The 27,179-nt window shown below is 37.8% G+C and overlaps 1 protein-coding gene across 9 annotated transcripts in view; it reads left to right on the top strand.

The window, feature by feature from the left end:
* The window catches only part of DYNC1I1 (dynein cytoplasmic 1 intermediate chain 1), a 342,240-nt gene that overhangs the window by 42,550 nt on the left and 272,511 nt on the right, over positions 1 to 27,179 (top strand). For 8 of the 9 annotated variants that reach the window (XR_002734626.2, XM_023226604.1, XM_023226602.1 and 5 more), the window contains 3 exons: positions 11,493 to 11,609; positions 17,184 to 17,298; positions 20,029 to 20,119. Coding sequence is in view for 8 of the 9 variants with exons in the window: in XM_023226602.1 (XP_023082370.1) it covers positions 11,493 to 11,609; positions 17,184 to 17,298; positions 20,029 to 20,119 (323 nt within the window). In the remaining variant the exon portion in view is untranslated. Of the gene's footprint in view, positions 1 to 11,095; positions 11,130 to 11,492; positions 11,610 to 17,183; positions 17,299 to 20,028; positions 20,120 to 27,179 lie in introns of all 9 variants that reach the window. The other variant, XM_023226605.1, reaches the window with a different exon arrangement.

The following is a 27,179-nucleotide window of genomic DNA, read 5'->3' as shown; positions in this document are numbered from 1 at the left end:
TGGCAGCACTGCAAAACAGCTTTATTGGGTGGTACTTGGACAGGACCGGATGAGAGGAAGTCTCTCACAGCAGACCTTCCAAAGACAGCACCAGGAGGCCGCCACCCAAAGTGAAAGAGGACAAGGGACCTCCCAGGGGAGAAGGGAATGGAAGATGGGGCCTATGGGTCTAGGTGATGTTGCTCAGCTGCAAGTTGGGGAGTCTCTGGGTCAGAGAGTTCCAAAGGGCAACAGCAGTTTAGAATTATTTCTATAGCCACAGGATTTGTATTATCTATGGCTAGCAGATGTTGGTTGCACACAGAGTCTAAATGGCTAAAAATATGCCTATTTGAACTCTATTTTAAGCGATTGGATGTGTGAGAATTTGTGTTTTATGCCAGTGGGTTATGAGCTAATGGTCCCAGCCTGCTGTGAAGAAATAAACAGCATAGGGACCAATGTCCAGGGGCCATCTTTAACCCGTTTATGTAACAGCCAATGTTTACTCAGTGCCTACTGTGTGACCAATGTGATGCTGAAGAGCCACCGTGTGAGTTCCAAAGGAAGCTGTGTGATGCTCTATGGAGGATCCACCCCTTTCCATGTGCTCCTTGGGAATGCTCCTTGAGATGGAGCAGCTCCTTTCTATTCAATGAATGTTTTAGAACGTCTAGGTGCACAGACACATAATTTCCTATTATATAAAGTGCAGTCATGGTAGCTTTCTTTGTTCGGCTTCTTTCCCTGATACTTGGCCTAAGTATATGATTTATCTTTCCTATCTGTTCTGACCTAAGGTTGTGTTTCCTGGGGATCCTGTTGCAAGGCCTCACTTCTTTCTTCATGTAGTTATCCTTGTGACAGTGCCCAGAGGGCTCCCATCTCCTTTCTTCTGATTCTGTTTTCCGGTTCCTCTTCTGCCCTAATTCCCAGTGACCCAATTCCAAACTACTGCTCTCTAGTTGTCCAAACCTTTCCATCTTTAGTTTTATACTCTTTCAAGGATTCTACTTGAGATTCTCATTTCCTAAGGACTCTTGATATCATCTGAGTGTTTCTTGAAGGAAGATACTCTAAGAAAATGGCTGATTCTCTTAATTGGGGAACAGTTCCCTTTCCAAAGAGAAGCATACTGAATCTCTAAATTGGTGGAATGCACCATAGGAGTCAGAAATTAAACAAAAATTTTCCAAACTTTTTGGCAAAGATGACAGTGGCTTTTGAGTCCTTTAAGATTTAAGAGCTCTCATCTCTACTCTGTTAACTAGATAAGAGGGCAGATACCCCATGGATTGATTTTTCTCTCTAGCATAATGGGCCTCTGTGCTGAGGGCTCGAGAGCCTCTCCTGTTTAATGTGCTGCAATTGCCAGTGCTCAAGTTGCAGTTAAAGTAGTACAATTTGGGTAGCTCAGAATCATAAAACAGCGAAAATAGGACTAGAGACAATATGTAGACACAACAATCTTAAATACATCTCACAAATTCAGCAAGAGTGATACTAAAGGCTTAATTTTAGAAAAATTTCTGAATTTCCTAGTCAAGAATTTACCCAATATGAGTAAGATTGAGAGGAACCTAGAAAAATCAACATAATGTTTCAGCTGTGTGTATGGATTGATACAGGTTTTCCTCCAAAATAGTAGTTCTCTACAGACACAAATAGGTCCTTCGTATGTAAATTGAAGCTCTTGCAGTGCTTGGGACTACCCAGTATTGGCTTTGATGAGGTGTATGGGAATTTCAGAGGCAAAGCTTTTCCTTCTGGTGTCAGCTCGCTCATGCAATTTACATGTGATGCCACCAGGTGGTGATACAGAGGGATAGCAAGATTGGACCAGAAGTAGACTGATAAACATCCATCGTAATGGCTTTTTGTTTAAGAGCTTTCTTTGGATTAAAATTAATAAAATCTGGAATAAGTAAACACTGGAAGGAAAGTATTATTTAATGAAAGTGTCCAAGAATAATGAAGTCTGACATTTCCATTTTAACTCTTCCATTTCATGGTTGTTAATGTGTATGACTATATCTGCTTTCATATTTATGGGTAAAATGCTGGTACTGGATTATATAATCTTTGAAGTTCCTGTTTTGAAATGAGCATGTATAATTGTAATTATTAAAGCAGTTTGTTAATGCTATTCACAGTCATAAAGACAGGGACTCAACCTAAATGCCCATTAATGGTAGACTAGATAAAGAAAATGTGGTACACGTATGTCATGGAATATGATGCAGCCATAAAAAAGAATGAGATCATGTCCTTTGCAGAAACATGGATGGAGCTGGAGGCCATTATCCTTAGCAAACTAAGGCAGGAACAGAAAACTAAATACCAGATGTTCTTACTTTTAAGTGGGAGCTAAATGATGAGAAGGCATAGACGCACAGAGGGGAACAATACACACTGGGGCCTGTTGAAGGATAGAGGGTGGGAGTAGGGAGAGGATCAAGAAAAATAACTAGTGGGAACTAGGCTTAATACCTGGGTGATAAAATAATCCATAAAACAAGCCCCCATGACACAAGTTTAACAAACTTGTATAACAAACCTGCACATGTACCCCTGAACTTAATTAAAGTCAAATTTTAAAAAGTAAAATGAATTGAAAATGCCTTTGTAAACAAAGATGATGGTTTGCAAACTCCTCAGTGATATGAAGAAGCCTACTAGGTATAATTGAAGACTGTAAAAATCACCCTTTGTTTTCTTTTGTAAAATTAAATATAATTAAGACCAAAAAAAAAAAAAAAAAAAAGCAGCCTACAGCAAAATTAGGACAAAGGATTAAAAAAAATCACACAAACAGAAATCTACAGTTCATTAACAACTGTCTTAGTTCACTTTACAACCAGGCTAACGCCCATTTGTGTGTGTGTGTGTGTGTGTGTGTGTGTGTTTAGTGAGGGGAGAAGGAGAATGGGGAACGAAAACTGGCTTCTCAGTTAGTCTTCCTTACCTGTTACCTGGCTTAGGCAGGTGAGAAATCTTTCACACATTGTTCTATGGGGTCTCTCTCTCTCTTTCTTTCTTTCCTTCTTTCTTTCTTGACCGAGTTTCGCTCTTGTTGAGCGGGCTGGAGTGCAATGGCGTGATCTTGGCTCGTTGCAACCTCTGCCTCTAGGGTTCAAGTGATTCTCCTGCCTCAGCCTTCCCAAGTAGCTGGGATTACAGGTGCCTGCCACCATGCTCTATGGGGCCTTTTCTTCAAGGCCTCGCTTTCCCCCTAACTCTGGTTTTCCTTATGCTGTATCTAGAGGTCTTACTTAGATCTCCCAGGTATTTTTGAATCATAGTTTGTGGAATTTTTGACTCTAACTTGAATTTTTAATGCTTAGTGATTTTGCTAGTCTTTCACTACCTGTTTCCCTAAAAAGAAAGAGCATGAACTCCCTCTGTTTAGATTATTTATATACACACTTAGCAAAATTTTGTCAAGGAAATGTCTCTGTAAGCTTTAGAATCAACTCTATCTTAGCAGAATTAGGTTAAGTCACAGTTGACTTAACCTAAGTTGGGGAACCCCTAGTGGTTCCCCAGGGGTTGGGGAACCTGGGGTTCCCCAGAAACATTCAGGATCTGTAAGGTCAAAGCTATTTTCATAATAACACTAAAATGTTATCTGTCTTTTCTACTGTGTTGACATTTGCAGTGATGGTATAAAAGCAATCATGGGTAAAACTGCTGGTACTCTAATGCGATTTGAGGCAGTGGCACCAAACTGCACTAGTAGTGGCCCAAATTTCACTGTTACATGCACAGTTTTTTAAAGAAACCCAGTTTCACTTAAGAATGTCCTTCATAAAGCAGAAAAAAAAATTAGTTACATTAAATGTCTAGTCTTGGGTGTATGTTTTACTGTGTGACAAATGGGAACAAGCAAAGCCTTCTGCTACCAACTCAATAGTTGTCTTGAGGAAAAACATTTGTGCAATAATTTGAATTGTGAGTTAAACTAACTGCCTTAATAAAAAAAGAAACACTATTTTTTACTTGAACAACTGACAAACTAGGGTGATTCAGAATTCACTGTTTGGTAGACATTTTCTCAAAAATCAATGGTGTGAGTTTGTCACTTCAAGAACACAACTGACAATATTTGTTGCTAATGATAAAATTTGAGCTTTCAAACAAAAAGTAGAATTTTGGGCCACCCTGAGCTTGACAGTTTTATGTCACCTAAAGACTTCTAAAGAGCTTGGCGATGAAGTTACTAAATTTGATTTTCAGATATAATGTGTCAACATTTGGAAGGTCTGCCTGATTTATTATTTTCCAGTTACTTATATTTTCCAAGTAACCTATTCATGACATTATAAAATCATACATGAGTAAAAGATCGATTCAGTGTTTAGGATAGACCAATGGATTTTAATGTAACAGAGTACAAAAAGTTCATTGATTGATATGGTTTCATATTCACATTGCTGCTGACCTTTAAGAAACTGCTATTTGTTGACTTTTGGTGTAATAGTGAAGAATATCCACAATTACCCGAAGAGGCTGTTAAAATATTCCTCCTTTTTCAGATTACATATCTGTTTGAGGCCAGATTTTCTTCATATACTTCAACTAAAATAACATATCACAACAGATTGAATGCAGAAGTAGCTATAAGACAGCATTTGATTTCTATTAAACCAGATGTTAAAAAGATATGTGAAAATGTAAAAGCATTACACTCATCTTCCTTTTTTTTTTTTTTGTCTTGGAAATTGTAGTTTTTTTCACAAAATGTTAATAACATGTATGTTGTTACTTTAAAATAAATTATTAAATAAATGCTTAAAGTTTTATCAGTTTTAATTTTTAACATGATTAATGTTAATAGATAACCTACATAAAAACATAAACCAAAGCTCTTTGAAGTTCTTGATAATTTTTAAGAGTATAACAGGGTACTGAAATAAAAATGTTTGAGAACTGCTCTTCTGTGTTGTCAGTAGAACAGTCCTGAGCATCGTCCTACTATAAGATGGATTTTATTTAAAATTTTGTTTTCATAATGTACCGATGGCTGTAAAAATGTAGGAAATAACCCTCCTTTCACCAGCCAACTCCCTCTTGAGATGTCTATCACCCTCTTTTTTTTTTTGACTGAGCTATAGCTGTAAAAATGGGCTCATGGTTGTCGTCTGTATCATCCCTTGGCCTCGCATTCAAGTGGAAGGAGGCAGCTGCATTTTGAGACACTAACCAGGTGAAATGGGGCTGTGAAAGATCAAATTTCTGACACGTATCCAGTGGCAGATGAAAAGTTCAATACATGATAGTGAAGTGCTGACAAGAGCAATTGTTTTCAGGCAGGAAAAGATAACTTATTTCTGGGTATTTTCTCAATAAGTCTGGCAACAGCTGGGCAATGATTTAAACCTCCGAGGGTTCCAACTTTAAGCTTAAAAATACATTTGCATATGCCAGCATTAGGAATGGAATCCCAAACGGCTGCCAATTTAGACAACTGAAAGGAAATAGAGATCTATATTGTTCAAAAGCTAAGCCTTCGGAGGTGCTGTTACTCAGCAGCTGTGTAAACAGAACTAAACCCTTTGCATCTCCTCTGCTAGACACTTGGTTCTAAATAGGACCAAACTGTGCCATGATGATACGTGCAGAAATAAAAATGAAGGCAATAGATATCATTGTTGGGTTCGAGGAAAGCTGGACATTTTCCTTTCTCTATGGATATGTGCAGACATAAAAAATGTAAAGGAGATGTAGGGGAACCTGGCAAGGCAAGGGAAGATGTGAAACTGGTTTTAGTTTTATTTCCTCCCTCCTCAGTATCCACATTTCTCTCTCTCATGTTTGCCTCCCTCCCTCCTCTCCCCATTTTTTCCTCTATTGAAACTGAGGGGCTGCGTGTGGTGGCTCACGGTTGTAATCCCAGCGAAGACTCAGGCAGGAGGATCATCTGAGGTCGGCAGTTCAAGACCAGCCTGGCCAACATGGCGAAACCCCGTCTCTATAAAAAAATACAAAAATTAGCCAGGCCCAGTAGCATGCACCTGTAGTCCCAGCTATTTGGGAGGCTGAGGCAGGAGAATTGCTTGAACCTAGTAGGTGGAGGTTGCAGTGAGCTGAGATCGTGCCACTGCACTGCAGCCTGGGTAAAAGAGTAAGACTCTGTCCCAGAAAAAAAAAAAAAAAAAGAAAAGAAAATAAACTTAGGATTGTATAATGGAACAGCAGGAGTGACCTTCGCTATAACTAACTTCCTAACTAGAGAAGAAACCATGTCTTCATATACCAACCCATCCTCTGGGGGAAGTTGGTAAAGTGCAGGGGATGTCTGCTGGGGACAGCTTGATATGTAATTCTTATGTTCAAAAGAAAAAACTGAGAAGTTTTTTTTACTGTTAAGCTAAATGACTACACCTAATTTTTTAAAAAGGTATTTTTTGTTTTTTGTTTTTTTTTTTTTTTTTTGAGTCACATCCCTTTTCCCACATGCCTTCCATTTTATAACTCATTTAGGTAGAGAAGCTCCTTCTACTTGCTCTGAAGTGTTTTAGAATGGCTAGGAACACAGACTGGATTTCCTTACTTTAAATGTATTGTTATTAAATCAGTAATGTCCCATGTCTTTCATGTAATTCTCACAGTAACACTTTTTAAATGATTGCAGTGAACTTGGAGTGATGACTTGGTTATTGAATTAGGGTGCAATTGGTGATGTGGGCAAGAGTGGGCAGGGTAAACTAATGGTAACAATAATAGAAAAGGAAGGGGAGAAGGAGGAGAAGGAGAAACAACTTTTCTTGGGTGTTTAGTATTTGCCAGGCATAATTTTTAGCTCTTTACTTTTATTGACTCATGTATTTGGATCAAAAGAATGACAGCTTACCAGATCAGAGATGTGCTGAAGCCAAAGTGATCAGAACTGAGACATTTGGGAGGATGAGTGGAGATGAGCTGTAATGACAACACTAAGCAGAGGATAAAGGGTGAATCAAGGAACAAAAGGGAAATCAGTAGTAGAGAGCTGAAATTTGAAAAAAAGCTAGCAGGCTCTAGGGATTGGTGTATGGAGTCTAGGGTAAATGTAGTAGCTGATTTGAACTTTGAGACATCTGTTTTGGGGTGAGTATAACTTGGCTTGACAAAGAAAGACGAGGGGTGAAATGGGGATTGTGTTCAGTGATAGTAAAACTGGAGGGTTTGCAGGAGAACAAGGGCTGTGATGCGGGGGTGGAGGGAGATAAGAAGTGTGAATTTGGCAACGAAGGTGGGTGAAAGTGAATGAGGAAGAGGAGATGCCACCGATGGAAAAAGAGTTCTGAATGTGGGACCCTGCTCCAAGGATGCTGAGCAGGAGGTACGAAAGTGCAGCTGATCGCTGTGGATGGGGCTGGGGAAAGACTGAGCTGTGATTCCTCCTAAGTCTGGGTGGAGTCAAGCCCAGAGTTGGCTGGTGTGTGGTAGAACGTGCAGATGATCAGACAGGGTGGAGCCCTATACCCAGAGGTGGGTTTGATTTACCCTTGCCATTTGTAAATGAGAGACCAGCTTTTTATTTGTATGAAGTAAATGAGCAATAATTAGCAGTAGGTAGCTTTGACTCTTATTTTCTTAGACTGAGTGCATCAGCATTGCCTTGGCAATAACCTGCATTAGCCACAGGAATCTCTATAACTCATGTCCCTCATGCTTTGTTCCTCGATTTGCTTTATTTGATGTGCAGGGAGATTTAGTGGGTCAGAGGAGCAAGCCCCCCAGGAAATCCTATGGAGTTCAGTGCTGACACTGCATTTAATGCTACTATTTAAGTCATTTTACTGTGTGTAAAGGCTCATTCATTCACTATAATGTGTACTTTCCAAACCCTTTATGAGGCATTCTCTTGAGATTCCTTATTTTCCTAGGGGTTGATGCTAAGCATCTATTTTGGAATGGATCAAAAAATCAATAAATGGAAGGCCATTTACAGTTGTGTCTTCTAGCATTGTAACCTACTGCATTTAAAGACTTAAATTATTTGGATCATCACTACCTAATATAATCTTTTTTAAAAACATTCCCTCAATGTTTTTGTTGTTATTTTTAAAATATTGACTCTCTGGTTGGGAATTCCAACTTAAATGATCAACATTGTAAGACGTATTTATTATTTGCAAGAAAGCCTTTGCACTTTGCAGAAATTTTCTGACAATACATTTTACTTCCCTTTTGTGATTGAAATTCTTTGCAAGAAAATCATAACAAATATAAGGCTTTCTTATATTATGGTTTGCTCCTTAATGACAATAAATATTGCTGAAGTTGCACCAGACAGTTTTGATGAATTGGAGAAAGGTAAAAAAATGTTGGGGAAAGGTCAAGTAAAAGTTGGGGAAATGTGGAGGAGGGGAAAACTCACATTTTCTAAGAAGAGTCTCCTGGCTGCTTTCAGCTTAGAATGAAACAGCTATTGCTTTAACAGTGATTTTTCTGATCATACATTTCATTTCTGACTACCAAAAAATTTCCAGCACACTAGTTAGATGGACCCTCATTGGTCAATGGTGTTCATAACTTCTCAGATGACTTCTGGAATTCCTGCCAGGAATTTTACCCATTGGTGTTGAAAATTATTGGCAACCTGTATTTTAGTGATAAACTTCGCTTTTGTGAAGTTCTGCAACTTCTCTTGGAAAGAAAAATATCAGAAGATCTAACTTCGTGGGCCTGTGTCCCTCCATGTGGACCCTCAGTCGGACCTCGTGGAGCTACCTACTGTGCAGCAGGCATTTCCTCTCTGGCTGGCCCTCAGTCACAGCCTGCTTGCTCAATTACTGCCTTGGCTCTGTTAAGACTTCGAATTGCATCTTCTGTTTAAACAGCCCTTTGTAGGGGGATGACTCCAAACTCTATTCCTCAACTTCAGTCCTCCATTCCACTTCTTCCCCCATCTGTAGTGTTGTATTTGTGCATTCTGCCCAGAAGTTCCACTGATACCCAAATTATGACATACATGTTGCAAGGTTTTTTCACGGTTTTCCTCTTTGTCTTTTCTTCCTAATTTCACTGCCATCCCCTTTGCCCTCTCAAAGTCAAATTGTTACTGGACCTTCCATTTTTGCTTCCATATTTAAAGGCTACTAAGAGTTCCTTGGTCCCTCTTGGCTGTGCTCTCCCTAGTGCACATTCTCTACTTCTGTCCCACATTGGCCTACCATCCCCGTACAGGTACAGTTGAATCAGAGAGAAGCTGGCATTAGTTACCCAGCAGCTTGCCTTATTTCTAGTTTTTGCTCCAGTCTGTTATACAGGCAGGGACAAGAATAGGCTTATGCAAATTCCATTTTTATTTTGTCACTTTTCTTTTCAAAAATCTGCTATGTTTGCCCATCACCCATTACACCAAATAGAACTCAATTTTCTGTTTTGTCCAGGCTTTCCAGGTTGCCTCAACATATCCATTCTTACCAATTAAACTTTTTTTTTCTTTTTTCTTTTTTGAAACAGAGGCTCACTCTGTCACCCAGGCTAGAGTGCAGTGCATGATTATAACTCATGGTAACCGTGAACTCTTGGCCTCAAGCTATCCTCCTGCCTCAGTCTCCCAAAGCACTGGGGTTACAGCTATGAACCACCACACCTGGCCTCAACTTTCTGTTTCTTGACTTGAATTTATCCACATCTCTTACACTCAATCTGTCAGTTCCCTCTTTGATAGGTCTTCACACATCCAAATATGCCCTTCGTTTGCTAGTTTCTGACCTCATTCAATACCCAGTCCCAATTCTACCTATTCCTCAGTGCTTCCCCTGGCACACTCCACCAGACCTTGATTATCATTTTGCTCTGCATTCCTCTGAACTTGTACACTGGGGATCACAAACATCCCCAGTACAGTAGTAGGTCAGAGCACGGGCAAGCTTGAATTTAGGTTCTGCCATCTATTGGCTAGGCAGTCTCAGTTCTTACTGAACCTCCTTTGTCTTAATTATGAAAAGGAATTAGTAATAATACCGGTTTACTTGGATTGATATGATTACATGTGATAATGAATGTCAAGGGCCTGGCACTGAGTAATCAATAAGCCAATATCTCAGAGAACATCTCTATCCACACTGCATGTCCACAAATTTGAGCTATACGCTCTTTGAAGGAGAGAATCTGGTTTTGCTTATCTTTGTATCCCTATTCATTATAAAGTGCCTAACAGATTAAATACAGCAAATATTTGTTGATAAATGAAGAAAGAGTATGATCATGAATGGCTGAGATTGGTTATTGCAATAATTCTGATTATTTCACAAATCTCTGCTGTCACACTGTGATCAGAAATGTGTAGAGTAGAAACACAGTGTATTTCCTAACTTGTTTATTTGTCTGAAAGTGTGTCCTAGAGTGACTGCAGATTCATGATTACCTTCTGGGGACAATGACAAAAAGTTGAGAATTTTTCATTGTTCTGTATTCTTTGTTTTTGTTTTTGTTTTTTGCCTTCCATTGCTCTGTAATCTACTTCAAGATGCATTATATATTTATCCTAGTTGCATGCAAATAGTATGCGAACGAATACTCATGACATTTATGGTTAGTCAATTTTTCCCCATTATTTTAGAAAATTGGGCGAGGGCGGTCCTTCATTTCTCAAGGTTTCCATTTTGTTAGTTTTCAGTTGGGAGCACAAAAGGCTCAAATATATAATCATTGGTAATTAGTAAGAGTCTTCTTTGAACTGATTTTATTTAAAAATGTTACTGGCACCATCACTACCAGCACCGTCACCATGATTAACATTAAAATTAAATCTTGTTTGGATAAATTTTCCCAAGAACTTGCCATGGTGTTATCTCCCATTTCATGTGCTCACAAACACCCTTTGCTTTGGAAAGGGAAAGTGCCAGAATAAGCAATATTACATTCAGAATGCAAATGAAAGTTTTATAGAAATAGGGTTGTGTTGGAGATGAAATTAACTGTGACACTTCAGGAGTTTTACAGAGAAAGAAGATTAACATGTTAGGTCTTCAGCAGCTGTCTTCCCTGATGCAAATAATGTTAGGCAAAATGAAATCTCCATGCGTCCTAGCTCAGTGGAGGAACGTTTATTGAGTCCATAGAAATTTGAGCAGGTCACGTCTCTAAGGATTTATGACAGCCTATTTTCTTTTCTCAGTGTGGGAATGAATTGCTCCATTATCATCTAAATTGTAAGTCATGATGATGGTTCTTTTTTGATTCTCTTATTTATTTTTGTTTATTTGTTAAAAAACTTGTACAGAAAATGTGTTGCTTATCTGGAAGTTGCTATCCTTGCTTAGGCCAGATAATAACCTTGTATTTCTTCAGATATTTATGTATCTATACCTAAAAGGGAAATATTTTATATCCTTGGACAAGATCTAACTTAATGTGTTTCTTTGATTCTTTCACATAGGCTAAATAGTACAACCTCTTGTTGATCACTCAAAAGTCGCATTTTCAAATTGCATTTTCTTTCAAATGATTTTTGCAGTGATATACAGAAAAGTTATTTTTATATATGTTCACTTCTTTTTTTCCCTTTCTCCAAGGAAACCAACATGTCTGACAAAAGTGACTTAAAAGCTGAGCTAGAGCGCAAAAAGCAGCGCTTAGCACAGATAAGAGAAGAGAAGAAACGGAAGGAAGAGGAGAGGAAAAAGAAAGAGGTAAATCCTGGGTGTTGGGGTGTTGTGGGGGAAAAACGAAGATCACTTGATTCTGAGGGGCTGGTCAAATGGATAAATAGGACCACCTAAAAAAATCCTTTTATGATATCGGAATAAAATGATTGACTATGTCCCTATTCCGCATGATAAAGTTGTTACCCTCTGCCATGTACTGGTCAGCCATCACCAAAATGGGGGATAACGGTTGATCCAGAGGCTCCAGAGGCCTCCAGACTCCAGGTTCATCACAGACTTGAACAGAATTCTAAGGGTGGTCTGTGATCTTGTTATTGTTAGAAACTTCTTAACCTTTCTGTGCCTCAGTTTCCTATTTTTAACATGAGAACAATAATACATTTATTTTGTGGGGCTGTACTTAGCAGTACCTAGAATATAGTTAGTAATTAATAAATGTTAGTTTTAAGAAAAGGTTTTTCTTTTTTTCTGAAAAATCTACCAGCAGGAACATTTTAGCAGTAAAGTAGAAAACTATGCCAGTGGATTTCTATTGTTTCCAAAGTGGTATACATTTTTTAATGGTAAATAAGCATCTTAGGTTTGGTAAGGGGAAGGCTGTCCTTCTCTTAGTGAGAAGGTAGATAGGATAGTACATACAGTACAAAGAATTATTACATGTTAGATCTGGCTGAAATTTCAGCGACTTTCCGTTCAGGCCCCTCTTTATGCCAACAAAGCAGCAGAGACCCAGAGGTGAAATGTAGCTTTTCTGCTTTCTAGACTTAGAATCTAGGACTCTGTAATCCCAATCCAATGCCTTGTTGTCATGTCACGTTTTCTTCCACTATGTGAATCAAACAAATAATTTATTTTTAGTTCCCTAATTTGTTGTAGCAGTGTAGGAATAGCCCACATCTTATATAAAAACCAGACACCAAAGATATTTTTGAATAGTTTTCTAGGAAAAAACTTCGTGTGGTATGATATGCTTTTGCGTATAGAAACCAGAGCTGCTTCCCTATGCAGTTCTTCTGTAAGGAAAAAGAAAACTTATTTTGATGCCTTACAATCTAAATAAGTGTTGTTTTATACTACAAGGCTGAGAGACCAAGGTAACAGATTTACAACAATTATTATTTTCCAACAAAGTAAAAGATAATTGCAGTTTCATTTTAGCCTTCTGGCATCTCTCATCTCTCTATACCATTACGCATTGATTGATGTGATCATTTGTTTGTCCTTGACATCATACATAATGTTTTTTCCCTTTGAGATCTTTGCTGTTACATACGCAGTCTTTGAGTGAAGTAGAGGTGAGAATTGACAAGGAATGGCTATTTATTTCCATGCAAAGCCAAAAAAAGCATTAAGTTATAATATTTCCTTTCCCTCAAATGTCAACACTTACTGTAGTTTTAAAGCACCTGTTATCCTTTACTAATAACCAGTTTCCTTTTAAACTGACATTCTAATATCCAACTTGAATTTCATAGAATTACCACAAAATGCAATTGTGATATGGGAAATTTGGTTCCAAATTATGCTGTCTGCTTCATCTTTTTTATTTTACACATTTTGAGGAAATTACAGGCACACTGGACTGATGGAAGCAGGCTCCCCTTTTGATTCTACAACCAAGCACTTTTGCCTGGTGAGGATTTAGCTGGTTTCACAGCAAGAAGAGCCCTGGGAGGTTGGAGGCTGCAGGTAGTGGAGGATATGGAACACCTGGACTCTAGACATTCCTGGCTGCTGCCTCATTCTGGATTGACATCATATGAAGTCCTAGTTTTCTCATTTCTAAACTAACATGGTGATTGAAGCTTGTGGTAACTGAACTGTGCTCCACAGAGTCAGATGGCAATACAGAGTCCAAGTCTTCCATCCTCAAAGTTTCTGATTTGAGTGATCTGAAGCAGGGCCAGATTTTAGGATCCATTGGACCACATTGTCTTTAACATCTCTCCTGGCTTGAAATCTTCTCCCTTCGCATCCATCTCCCCTCAGAGAGATCTTTCCTTGGTTCTTTCCATGCACACTCTGCAACTGTGCTGACTTGGTTGGTTCTGAGCAGCTGGGGCTGTAAGACTGAAGACAGTTAACACAGTGATTATGCACAGGGGCTTTTGAGTGGAATATGGCTGGGAAGCCTGGATCTGCCCTTCACAGACTGGCCCTGAATGGGTATCGGTCCTCTCTGAACCTGTTTCCTCTTCTGTAAAATGGAGAAAGGAATGATGTCTTCCTCACAGATTCAAGAGGATTCGAGAAGATCCCAGAGCAGTAAGAGACAGCTGTCATTCTGCTTCTGAGATCAGCTATCAGAGTAGATGAATGGGGCTTCACAGAATGGTCGCATACATTTTTAGGATCTCTGCTGGTGAGGCCATTTTATAAAAATGCCCCATTTTTGGAAGGATCTTAGAATTCAAGGCCCCCAGTTTCATGGGATTGGAGCATTTCGTGGCTGAAAGGAATCTGGAAGTAATCTATTCTGATTCTTTCTCACATAGGGAAGCTGGGCTGCAGAGGTCTAAGCCTTAGAGGTAGTCCCCCTTTATCTCCAATCATATAAAGGAGTCTGGAGATAAAAGGGAGCTACCTCTAAGGCTCATCAAGCCAATTTTCCAGATCAGAAACCTGAAGTCATCCTTTCACCACTCCCTACCCCAATTTGCAGTGATCATCAGGTCTGCACAGGCATAACAGGGTTCTCTTTTCACCCCCATTTTTTTTCTCCCTAAAATCCACATTCCAGTCAGATGCAGCTGCTTACATGTACCCTGATGGACTACATTCTTTCTTGACAGAGAACTGAAGATGTTCTCTTTCCTCTGCTTTCACTGATCTACTTCTTCCTATCATCCTTTGCCTGGCTGTTAAGTTTACCTGGTTGTCAACTTTACCTGGCTGTCCTTCACCTGGCTGTTAACTGCGTATCTTTCCGTTCTCAACTCATATGTCACTTTCTCCAGAAAGCTGCCTCTGAAACCTTTCTTTCCTCATAATTAGGTTAGTTCTGCATCCTATCATTGACATTATCAAACCATTTGGTACAAGGTGTTGTATTTTCCCCTTCACTTGTCTTTTTCTCCTAATAGATTGCAAACTTTCAAGGTCAGGGCTATATGCTTTTGTTGTTGTTGTTTGTTTTTTAATCATTGAGTCAATGTCTAGTATAGGTTTTACCATATGGTAGGCATTCAAAAAGGAGTTATAGAATGAATGAATGAGTGAATAAATGTACATATGAACTAGTCAGGGCAGGTTTGTGAGGCACGTCCCAGACATCCTGTCTAAGCATCTGGAGTTCTATTCTGCAAATTTGTTTGGAAACTTCTGATCCTGAATCCATGGAATATCGACTGGCCACTGTCACTGACTCCTGAGTTTAATATTTTCTAGTTTTGTGTTGTTTATAGAGAATTAGAAATAGATTTAAATAGCCTTGATTTTTATAAACTTTCTTTAGGCTTATATTTTAAATAAAACAAATAAATTTAACATTAAAAAGAAAAGAAATGCTCTTTAATACTAAACTGAGTGCCCTTTTTTTTGCCATGAATATAAAAACTAGTGTGAATTAGGACCACCCAGGTTGATTATCTCCACAGAATTCAGAAAACTATGTCCATGTTGTGTAAAATTACCACCCTCTGCTCTTTTGGATGTCAACTGCTTTCTTGGCTGTGATATTATGGATGAAATCTGATTTTAAAATAAATATAGTGGCCACCATTTAAGACACTGGCCCAATTTCATTAAAAATTGGCTTTAATGCAATGAGGTGAGCTCAGTGGGAGCCACTCTGAAGTTTCATTCTGTCCTTGGCCTTTTGCCGAATTGCTGCGAGGTAGAATGACCAGGGGTTTCCTGGCCCGTCCTCACATGTTTCTCTAATAAATATGGAAATGTCTGTGGAAAAGTGATTGACAATTCTCAGCTGACAAATTTTTCTTTCTTCGATTATCCTCTCTGGGTCTCAGCTGTGATTACTCTACACAAACAGAAATATCACTTGCTGAGAAAGGCACTTTGAAGATTTTTAATTACTAATGCTACAAAATCACTGCTTGTTGAATGATTAAAACATAGTAGGATTCTGTAGTAGATACAGATCCTCACTCTGCAAATATTTTTTCTCATCTTAGTTCTATCTTTGCCTCTGTTGTATACATAAACTTTGGGACTTGCTTTGGTAGTTTAAATGTTAAAATTGCAAAAGAACTTGAACTTTGATATCTTCACTGATAAGAGATTAAACTGGCATTTCATAATTTTGGGTTACGCAGAATGTCTGAAATACTGTAGGACTCTTATAAGCCCTTACTGGCCTTCAAATGGTAGTCTTCCCTCTAATGACAGATAGACTTGAAAAATATGAGTGTTTTAGCCCAAAGTTAATAATAACAGAATTGTTGAGCACAGAGACATGTGCAAAGATGCACTTAGTTTATAATCAGTGTGTAGGTTACCCTCTGGGAGTAAGTCAAAAGTTGCATAAACTCTTTATGCTTATAGATACTACAATGTAACTAATGCTTCACTGCTTCAAAATGTATTCTACATGCCCAAAGAAAGTAATGTACTTGTTAGCTTCCCCAGCTTCCCCTGGGGAAGAAGGTATGTCTCATAACGAAATGTTTTTTGACAGGCTTTAAGACAACCTCACTTCTGTAAGCTCACAAAGCTTTGTTGTGAGGTAGTTACACATCAACATGATGTTACCATGTTACAGATGTGGAGCAAATAATTTATCTTAAGTAATAACTGTATTATGAAAGATAGAAGACTTGGAATGTTTAAATTTCCCCTAGAATCCCACCACATATCTTGTTTACCTGCCTTTTAATTTGTCACTAATCTGTAAAAACACCAATTGGCATAGGATCTGACATTAAGAGGGCGGTATGAAAAGCATAATGTGTTTTTAGACAGGATTTGTGAAAGGAATTTCTTGTAAATGATTTGCTGTACTATATTTTCTACATGATAATTTTCTTCTTCCAGTTAGTATATATAATGGAATCCTGTGAGAATTAGAATCAAGTACCAAGACATATCAATATTGATCGCATGCCTTAATACAGATTTTAGCCCAGTTTATCTTAAACCATGGCAAACTTGTCTTAGCAATACAAATAGTGTGTTTTACAGTTAAACATTTTCATAGTTTTACTTTTCTGCAAGATCCCAACAATTCCTGGCTTGCACAGTCCCAAACATGGGACCTAAATATTACAGACACAGTCATCAGTAACTGATATCCCAGAAGGGACAAGGAGGTCTAAAAAAACAGTCAGAATTTTTTTTTTTTTTATATTATATCCCCTGCCTGAAATACTTTGCCTTGATGTTTTCTCTTCCAAAACCTGTGAGAGAAACTTTCATCTCATGTGATAGAAGCAGGAAAAAGCCTTCAACCAAAAGAGAAAGTAGTGGGCCAGTAATTATTAAATGGAGCAATTATGGTGTTTATTCATCCTTTATACATGTGATTATATTTATTTAGGGCTTTCGCCTTGTCTTCACTGCCATGAATTTATCATTTTCAGTTTCAGCCAGGAAAAGCATTTAGTTATGTTATTAACTTTTCTTACTGATGTCTACTTCTAGGCTGATATGCAGCAGAAGAAAGAACCTGTTCAGGATGACTCTGATCTGGATCGCAAACGACGAGAGACAGAGGCTTTGCTGCAAAGCATTGGTATCTCACCGGAGCCGCCTCTAGGTACTTACAAGTGCTTCCTGTTACTATTCCTCAGAATCAACTTGTGTGCAATATACCATGTCCAGTGTTTACTATTCTTTTAAGTCTTTAACTTTTTTTAATTTTTATTTTTAAAGTCCTTCTGTGGCTTATGGTTCAGGTTGCATGTATTTTTGGAATTGAGGGGGCGGGAAGGAGGTGGGAGGAAAGGTTATAGAATTGTCAGTAGTTTGCTGCTTATTGACTGATTAGATGGTCAACCTTCTCCACCGTGTTACTAGTAGATTATTTTATACTTGTTAAATGAGTTGCCACTTGGTAAATATAAGAAATCTTGGAATTTCTTATTAAATTGTTCTTTGTTTTCATTGCTGAATTCCAGCGCCTCTTTGCCAATCTAAATACTGTGGATCTGGTTATGAATTTCATAACTACCACAGACATAGAGTTAGTCCATGATGAAGATAGAAGGCACAGTGGTGGGAAATTTGAAGGAAAACAAAATGGTGGTGGATTAGCAGCCGATTAACAAGTTTAAATTAATTTGACTTTATTGTATTTTGATTTGATTACTAATTGGCATTTTCACTGCAGTGCTCCTCCTCTAATTCATTCATTCCTAGTTGATTGTCTGTGACCTCATTTTATCACTAAAGCTTGGATATTGAATTACTTGTTTTCTTTGTGTTGAAGGTTATTTGTGCATATTTTGTTTATTCTGTCACTTACCTATATATCTCTCAGGTAATAGTTTTATTTTTCTTTTATCCTTTTGTTTTCCATACATTTAAGATTAATCCTAGGGTGTCTATAAAACTGCATTATATCCAGTATAGTTAAAAACCCTTTTAAAAGAATACATAAAAATAAATACAGTATTCAAGTCTTTTGTTTAGAATACTTCTTCTGAAGTTAATTCCGTAATTGACTTTTATATTAAAATAAATTATCATTTATTTCCGTAATTACTTAAACTAAGAATAAAAAGCATTCCATGTACAACAAAATGGCAAATGTTTATATCAATGTGAATAATAAAAATAACAATATATGATAAGCTTACAAATTATTAAGTATTGCTGGATGTAATTTAATATGTACAAAACTAAAACACTATTAATAAGCATTTTATACTCAATCTCAATTTGTAATAGGTAAAACAGTATGTTCAACAATGCTATAATAAGCCCCAATAAGATTAAATTCTTTTGTTTAATTTCTTTATGATGTGGAAGACGTAACCTGGGGGTATTATATTTGACTGATGGCCTTTCTTTTCTACTTAGGAGCTGATACACTTTTTTTTCTACTTAGTTGACATCGGATATGAATTAGACACCTTGCAGTCAATTATATTTGTGCCTTAAAATAGCCTTTGAAATTCTGTTGCATTGTGAACACTGGTTAAACACAATAATAGTATGTCCTAGTCTCCCCTACCCTACGTAAAGCCAGTAATTAAACTTTAAGAACAAAACAGATTAACATCTCTAAACCATGACCAACTTTTGAAGGATCCCTGCATTACTGCCAAGGGACCCTGGCAAGGGCCCCGTTTTCATTTTTCAGTCACCTCTCCGACTTACCCTCTGAACTTACTCAGAGGGTAATCAGTGAGTTAATTGTGGAACCACATGAAAATTCCTAGCTCCTTGACAGATCTGCCATTGTGTTATAGGATTTGGGCAAAATAGTTAAGCCCTTTACCCTATTAAATAAATAAAAGGAAATTGCACATGATTGAAACCAAATGGGAATCTACACTTATGTACTGACGTTTCTTTCTATCCGTATGGCTTCTTTGGCATATGTGATATTGAGAACCCGTTGAATTGCCTGGCCTGGAGCCGTCTTGGCTATTTGGTGCAGCTTCTATCTGAAGGACATTGGGCTTGTATCTGAAGGAAGGGGGGAAAATTGCATTGGCTTTAGCCTTTTTCTTTTATTATGCTTGCTTTTGGATTTTCAGCTTGTGCTGACCTTGATCTTTGAACTTGTCTCCTGTCTTCAGAGTGGCAGCTTACTTCTGTGCACATGGCAGTGTCTTCTAGAGCTGCTGGAGGCAAGGCAAAACGAGTCCCGAAGACAGTAAACAGTACAATGGAATGCAACTGTTAATTAAATGTAAAAATAAAGCAGCCTGGCATTTTTCTTTGTTTTGAAAGAGTCTTTTTAATTACCAGGTTCAACAGTTACCCTTTCTCTATCTGTCACGTAGGCTCTCATGGCAAATGCAGCTTTTATTCCACAGAGTACATTTCCCTCGAAATGCAGACATACAACAGATTTTTCTGACTGTCCTTGACCATTTAAAATTATTCAGAATCACTTATTTAATAATCTTTTAAAGTTTTATAGACACCCTGTTTTATTTTTAATAGGTCACATCTATACTAACAAAATAATATGAAGAATCAAAATTATCTGGATGGTTCATGCTAGAGAGATATTTGACTTGAATTATCTGGATAGCTATTTTGATTCTCCATTTTACTTTGTTAGGGTGGACATGGCCTCAGAATCCCTATGTTAATTCTGTCTAAATCATTTCAAATTTTAATTTCCAAACTACAAAAAATTCACTGGACTTTTTTCCTTTTCTTTCCTTTTTTTTTAATCCCATCTCAATGTCTCCTGGCCATACAACCACTTTAATTTGGGCCCATTTGTTTTGATTTGTCTGACACTGCTCTTCACCAGTGCAGCCATTGCATTTTTTAACATGGGATACCTGTTATTTTCATTATTTAGTCCCAACCCCTATGTCTCCCTCCTCGAAATCAGTGAGCACTCCCAGTGAAGCTGGAAGCCAAGACTCAGGCGATCTGGGGCCATTAACAAGGTAAGAATTGTCCCTTTAAAAGGCCATGACGGGTGCCAATTAAAAAAAAATAAACAGCAACAACAACACTGTTAGAATACTGTGAAATGTGCATGTATCTGTGTGTGTACTTGGACATTTTATGTTTAAATTTATGGTGGCTTGCTATTTTTAGTGGCATAGTAATCATCTTGAACACTAGAAATGATCAACATATAGCATCCTTCTTTCAGTGAGCTCATTTAGCACCGTGTGTCTTGCTTAACAGACACAAACATATCCATTAGCTTAGGCTTAAAAAAGGCATATATACATATGTAACAAACCTGCACATTGTGCACATGTACCCTAGAACATAAAGTATAATTATAATTTTTTTAAAAAGGCAGGGAGAGCAAAGATAAACTGAATATATATCCAGCTTCTTATTATCCTACTTTGGTTTTGGTTTCCATGAAAATCTTTGTGAATAGAATACTGAGATGTTCTAATTCTAAATTTAATTTTTTAAGTGTATTATTTGCTTAGTAAAAGTTGACTAATTTGAAAACTCAGTCACCTAAGTATTTTTATTGTATTATTATTGGTAGTAGTAGTATCAGGATTGGCTGCTTCTGTTTAGTGAGTTCATTGCCAAGTTTGTATTATACTATGTAGATTCACAGATTATGTAACTTCTGAAAGTGGATATAGACATTCTTAATTTAATCACTGAAGAGGTATCCAAATGGTAAAGATGTAAAAAGAAGAAAGGAGAAGTTTCATAAATGTAGATGGAGTCACAGTAGCTCTCCAAATCCAGCTGTCTTCGCCAGTGTTCACACATGCCAGGATCCACAGGCAGGAATTTATGTGAGTACGGCAACTGCACCCAATTCTTAAAGGCCGGATGTCCGCCTCTTGGATCAAGCTGGTTGAGCTCACATGGGACGATGGACCCAATTTTTCTGCATTTTCCAATTTTTCCTGAGAAGCTACCGATTCAGATATTCAGGTGATAATCTCCTAAATGTTAAATGTTAATGACTTTTGTTCCAAGTAGTTATGGGCCAGATTTGGCCTGTGGCCTGGCAATTTATGAACTCTAGCTTTGATTCTTAATTTTAAAAAATCATAAAATACTTTAATCAAGTTTTAAAAAAAAAGAAGAAACAATCATCCACAGCACTGCTGTTCTAAGAAGTCATCCTTTTGGCTTGTCTATGTACCTTTCCAGTCCTTGTCTGTGTGCATTTCTTGCCTCCATATGTATTATTGGGGCAAAGATATAAAATTTTGCATTTTTCTCTTTCCACCTAAGGCATTAGCATAAGCATTTTCTTCTGAAAGTGTACTATTTCTATACAGGCATAGTTAATTTGATAGCTGAAAATCTGGACATGAAGATAATCTAGCATTGACCTGAGCTGCAGGGTTTTTTTGCTTTTGAAACCAACATGTGAGACTGGAATTACCTTGCCTATTTCTGCCTGTTGGTGTCCTTCAGACTTGAATATTTTGTTTTTATAGGCCCTTTGGAGACCAGTGGACACTGCTTTCAATTAAAAAAAAAAAAAGTAGAGGTTTTTGAGGGCACAAAGCTGGTTTATTTTAGCAAATCGCTTTTGTGGTTTGGGGCAGCACACGTCTTCTCTCATCTTTTGCTTTGAACACTTCAAAAGGTCTTTGGGGGGAACAAAGTAATAGCAACACAGTTGTGTAAGATCTAACATTTATTCAAGAGCTGGCACAATATAATCACATTTCTTGGGGGGGGCGTCCATTGGTCTATCATTAAGTTAATGTATTTGACCATTTCTGTATCATGATGGTGCGTGTCATTACTGCTTAGCTTCAAGGGTGCAGTTGGCAGCATTCAATTCTATTACTGACTTCACATTTGAGGAGCCCTTTTGAAAACTTTCTAAAGAAAGCTGACTTATGCTGTTAGTACTCTGGGGACAACAGCAATTATTTCTTCTCAGAGAATTTTACTCTTTATTTCTTTCCCCTTCTTAAGTGATTTTTTTTTTAACTTTGTGAATCACTTTAGAAGAGGTGCAGCCTACTCCTTCCTACCCAACACAACAGTACCTTCAATTCTTTATAGGAAAGTTCTTGCAAGATTGAGTAACTAGAAGTCAATGAATAAATATCTTGCAAAGTGCAGCTTTCATAGAAATGCAAGAAAATTTGCATTGAAACATGATAGTTTTCAGAAAAACTAAGCACAAAGTTTGCTTGAGGAGAACACATTAGGAATGGCTTAGTAAATTCTGCCCTTGTTTTGAACTTAGGAAAATTCCACCCAAATTTATGTTTTTTCTTTAATAAAATAAATATGAGGTTAAATTGCAGGAGAATGTTATATTTCAGTTTTTTAAAATTCCACTTTGAATGTCTTTTTATGTAGAAGACACATCTTTGAAATCAATTTATATTAACTTTAACACTTCATAAAACAGGAGACTGGGAAAATAGTTCTGTAATTCTTAAGAATATAACTCTATGCTCATAAATTTGCCTATTTGTGTGGAATTTGAACTCCTCAAAAAATGGAAAATCTTTCAGAAGATAACATGAATTAAATTAACACATCTGGCCATAGCTAAAGCACATATAAATTCTCTCATTCATTTGCCAAAATTTCAAACCAAAGCTAAAATTTTCTTTAGAAAGCCAAAATTAGCAAACATTTCTTATAATCCTTGTAACTAGTTAATCTGCAAATTGGCATACTCAATGTACTTTATTATAGAGAAGAAGTTAAAATAGTGCTTTTAAAAAAGTATAACAAAAATCCCTCTTACTGATTTTTTTTTTTTTTTTTAATTTTAAAGAGACTGTCTTGCTCCATTGCCCAGGTTGGAGTACAGTGGTGCAATTATAGCTCACTGTAACCTCAAACTCCTGGGCTCAAGCAATCCTCCTGCCTCAGCCTCCTGAGTAGCTGGGACTACAGCCGTGCACCACCATGCACAGCTAATTTTTATTTTTACATTTCATAGAGATGGAGTCTCGCGATGTTGCCCAGGCTGGTCTGAAATTCCTGGCCTTAAGCAATCCTTTTGCTTTGGCCTCCCAAAGTGCTGGGATTATAGGCAAGAGCCACTGCACTCAGCCACCTCTTACTGATTTTTAAGAGCAGTTGAGAAAATTTTAAAAAATGGGTAGAGAGTAGAAATATATAAGTTTTCAGTTATGCTAATGCTTTAATTTTAAAATTTCACTTGAAGTGTCACAATTTGTTTTGCAATTTATGCTTCCATCGTTATATCCCATTTCTCATTTACAACTTATATTTGTGGTTTTATCTTCTATCTCCTGATCAGTTTTGGTAGAATCAATTAATCATTGCTAGTTAATTATATTGGCAAGCAACAAGCTCTTGGATTTTAAAAGCTTGTAGAAAAGGTTAGTTTGAAGGGTTAGTTTTACTTATAAACATAAATGAAAAAAATGTTTGATATACTGTAAGCAACTGGAATCCAACATATTAAGAGGATACTATGCTATGGTTAATTAGTATTGTTTCAAAAATGCAAGGTTATTTTAGTATAGGAAAATGTCTTACTATATAATTTAGCATACAAAAAGGTCAAAGAAGGAAAAATAATCATTGCAATATGTACTTAAATTATACTTAAGACATTTAAACACTTATTCCTGTATTTTAAAATGTAGTAAACTAGTAATACAAAATATTTTCTCAATATGGTAAAGAATATTTATCTGAAACAGCTTACGCTTTTTATACATAAGAGTGAAGCATTAGCACTTTATAGCCCTGAAGAACGGCTTTTGTTTAGTTGAACATGTCACTCATCCTCAGAAAGTGGTGAATTCCTTGAAAGTAGGGACTAAGTGATACCCCTGTAGTAGGTATTTGATAAATGTTTGTTGAGTGAGGTGTGGTAGCTGAGAACTGTAATACCAGCTACTTGGGAGTCTGAGGCAGGAGGATTGCTTGAGGCTAGGAGTTCAAGAAAAGCCTGGGCAACATAGCATCCAAGATTTTAGAAAAAAGAAAAAAAAGTTTGTCAGCCGGTCATGGTGATTCACGCCTGTAATCCCAGCACTTTGGGAGGCCGAGGCAAGCAGATCATGAGGTCAGGAGATTGAGACCATCCTGGCTAACATGGTGAAACCCCATCTCTACTAAAAATACAAAAAATTAGCCAGGCGTGGTGGTGGGTGCCTGTAGTCCCAGCTACTTGGGAGGCTGAGGCAGGAGAATGGCATGAACCCGGGAGGTGGAGCTTGCAGTGAGCCAAGATCGTGCCACTGCACTTCAGCCTCAGCGACAGAGCAACACTCCATCTCAAAAAAAAAAAAAATTCTGCTTTTTACCGATAAGGACACTGAGATGCACAGAGAGAATAAGTAATTTTCTCAAGTTCATACAGAGTGTTGTTTTGCTACAGTGCTAGGTTTTTACCTAGGCAGGTTGATTCAAGTTTCCGCAACGTATACCTCTATGCTACATAATCTCTAACAGTAGTTGATATGAGTGATACACAACCTACTCCATAAGGTTATTGTGAGGATTATACAAAGTAATACTCTATAAAGTACTCAGAAAGGAGGCTTGTGTATACTAACTATATGTGAGTTTTAGCAATTATTATAATTTTTTCACATTTTAATTTAGCCATTTTTCCGATGGGGAAAAATCTTTTTAGATCCTCTCGTAGAACATGTTGGTGTCATTTTCAATTTTAGTAAGCATTGCCTGTATCTTTATCCAAGTAATTATATAAAATCATTAAACATGACAAGGCAAAGGACAGTCTTTGCCCCTTTAGACCACATTCTGGGTTGCCTACTCCTTACTCACTAACCTTCAGATAACAACCAGAGTGAATTGATCTAAGTGAAAATCATTCCGCCAACATTTATTCTTCTCATTCACATGGATGCTCACAGGGGACTTTGCACTAGGAATTTTCTCATGTTTAGTTGTAATTGCTTAGGGTTCTCAGTGACAGAGCTGAACTAGAAAGTGTACTGGCCTGCAAAAATCTAGGAAAGTGTACTGACCTCATAAGTTCAGCTGGACACCACGGTATAGGCTAAAACCTGTCCCAAATGGAAGGAAACTTTGAAAATGTTTTCAAAGTTAAAACAGCTCTCAGCCAGGCATGGTGGCTCACGCCTGTAATCCCAGCACTTTGGGAGGCCAAGGCGGGTGGATCATGAGGTCAGGAGATCGAGACCATCCTGGCTAACACAGTGAAACCCTGTCTCTACTAAAAATACAAAAAATTAGCTGGGTGTGGTGGCAGGCACCTGTAGTCCCAGCTACTCAGGAAGCTGAGGCAGGAGAATGGGGTGAACCCGGGAGGTGGAGCTTGCAGTGAGCCGAGATCGTGCCACTGCACTCCAGTCTGGGAGACACAGCGAGACTCCGTCTCAAAAAAAAAAAAAAAAATCTCTCAACATGATAACATACTGTGCAATCTCCTGTCACAATAATAACACCCATTGCATAACATCCTTAACAAAATAGTCTGAAGAGAAGGTTTCTGATGTTTGTCTCTGATGAGAAGTGCCGTGGAGGGTAGTAAAATAATGAATTTTTGTCTTTTTTTTTTTTTTTTTTTAACCATCTTTGGTCTTAACATCATCATTAAGTTCTACTTTTCCCCCTTTTTTTTTTTTTTGAGACTGAGTCTCGCTCTGTCGCCCAGGCTGGAGTGCAGTGGCCGGATCTCGGCTCACTGCAAGCTCTGCCTCCCGGGTTCACGCCACTCTCCTGCCTCAGCCTCCCGAGTAACTGGGACTACAGGCGCCCGCCACTACGCCCGCCTAATTTTTTGTATTTTTTTAGTAGAGACGGGGTTTCACCGCATTAGCAAGGATGGTCTCGATCTCCTGACCTTGTGATCTGCCCGTCTCGGCCTCTCAAAGTGCTGGGATTACAGGCTTGAGCCACTGCACCCGGCAAGTTCTACTTTTCAATCAATCAAGACATTCAAGCCTTCCTCCAACATTTTATTTTTAAAATCTTTTTTTTTTTTTTTTAAGACAAAGTCTCTCTGTCACCCAGCCAGGAGTGGTGGCACAATCTTAGCTCACTGAAGCCTCGAATTCCTGGGATCAAGCTATTCTCCCACTATAGCTTCCTGCATAACTAGGAGAACAGGTGCATACCACCACACCCAGCTAATTTAATTTTTTTTTTTTTTTTGGTAGAGACAAGTTCTTGCTATATTTCCCGGGCTGGTCTTGAACTTCTGGCCTCAAGTGATTCTCCTCCGTCTCCATCCCAAAGTGGTGGGATCCTCCTGCCTCTCCCTCCCAAAGTGCTGAGATTACAGGCAGGACCCATTCTGCCCAGCCTAAAAATCTCTTACTATTATGGAAACAACACCTGTGCATTTTATACAACTAGAAAATATAAATGAGCAAAAATAACAAAATAAAAACATCATGTTTCCACCACCAGTGATCAGCACTCTTAGCACCTTAGTGCTTATTCTTTTATATAATATGTATGTCATCATGTATAATGATAAGTGACATCTTACTGTGAAAACTGTTGAACCTGCTTTTCCAATCAAGTATCTGTATTTTTATATTTCAATGTATTTTTACCTTATCTAGTATCTACACTATCTTCACATTTCCCCAGCTGACTCCAATAAAATCCCGAAGTATTTAAAATTGATGCCTGTGCTCACAATTAGCAGCATTTCTTAACCCAAAAACCCTAATATTCGTAGATTTTTCTCTAGGGAGGTGAGGCCCCTGCCAAGGGTACCACAAATGCAGCAGGTGGAGAAATGTCTTCTAAAGCACATCACAGGAGAATGATGGTACAAAGGGAATGGATTAAAAGTCACTTAGGCTTTCAGCTGCATGTGTATTTCGATTAGAAGGGACAAAGGGACAGATTTCTTCAGTGTTCTCTCTTCAGCTTGAATACTGGGCCTCCATATAATTACTATTCAGTTTCTTATTGACAAAAAGCTTTGGTAAAATTTAGATACTTGTTTTTGGGCTACAATAATTTGTTGTGGGCAACTTGTCCTGTCTGCATGTAGGTACCACTTTTTTTTTTTTTTTTTTTTTTGAGTGACTTCAGGAAAGAAAAATGTGT

The sequence above is a fragment of the Piliocolobus tephrosceles genome, chromosome 8 (genome assembly GCF_002776525.5).
Source record: "Piliocolobus tephrosceles isolate RC106 chromosome 8, ASM277652v3, whole genome shotgun sequence".
NCBI lineage: Eukaryota > Metazoa > Chordata > Mammalia > Primates > Cercopithecidae > Piliocolobus > Piliocolobus tephrosceles.
The sequence above is the reverse complement of the archived record's forward strand: the minus strand, read 5'-3'. Positions and strand labels throughout refer to the sequence as shown.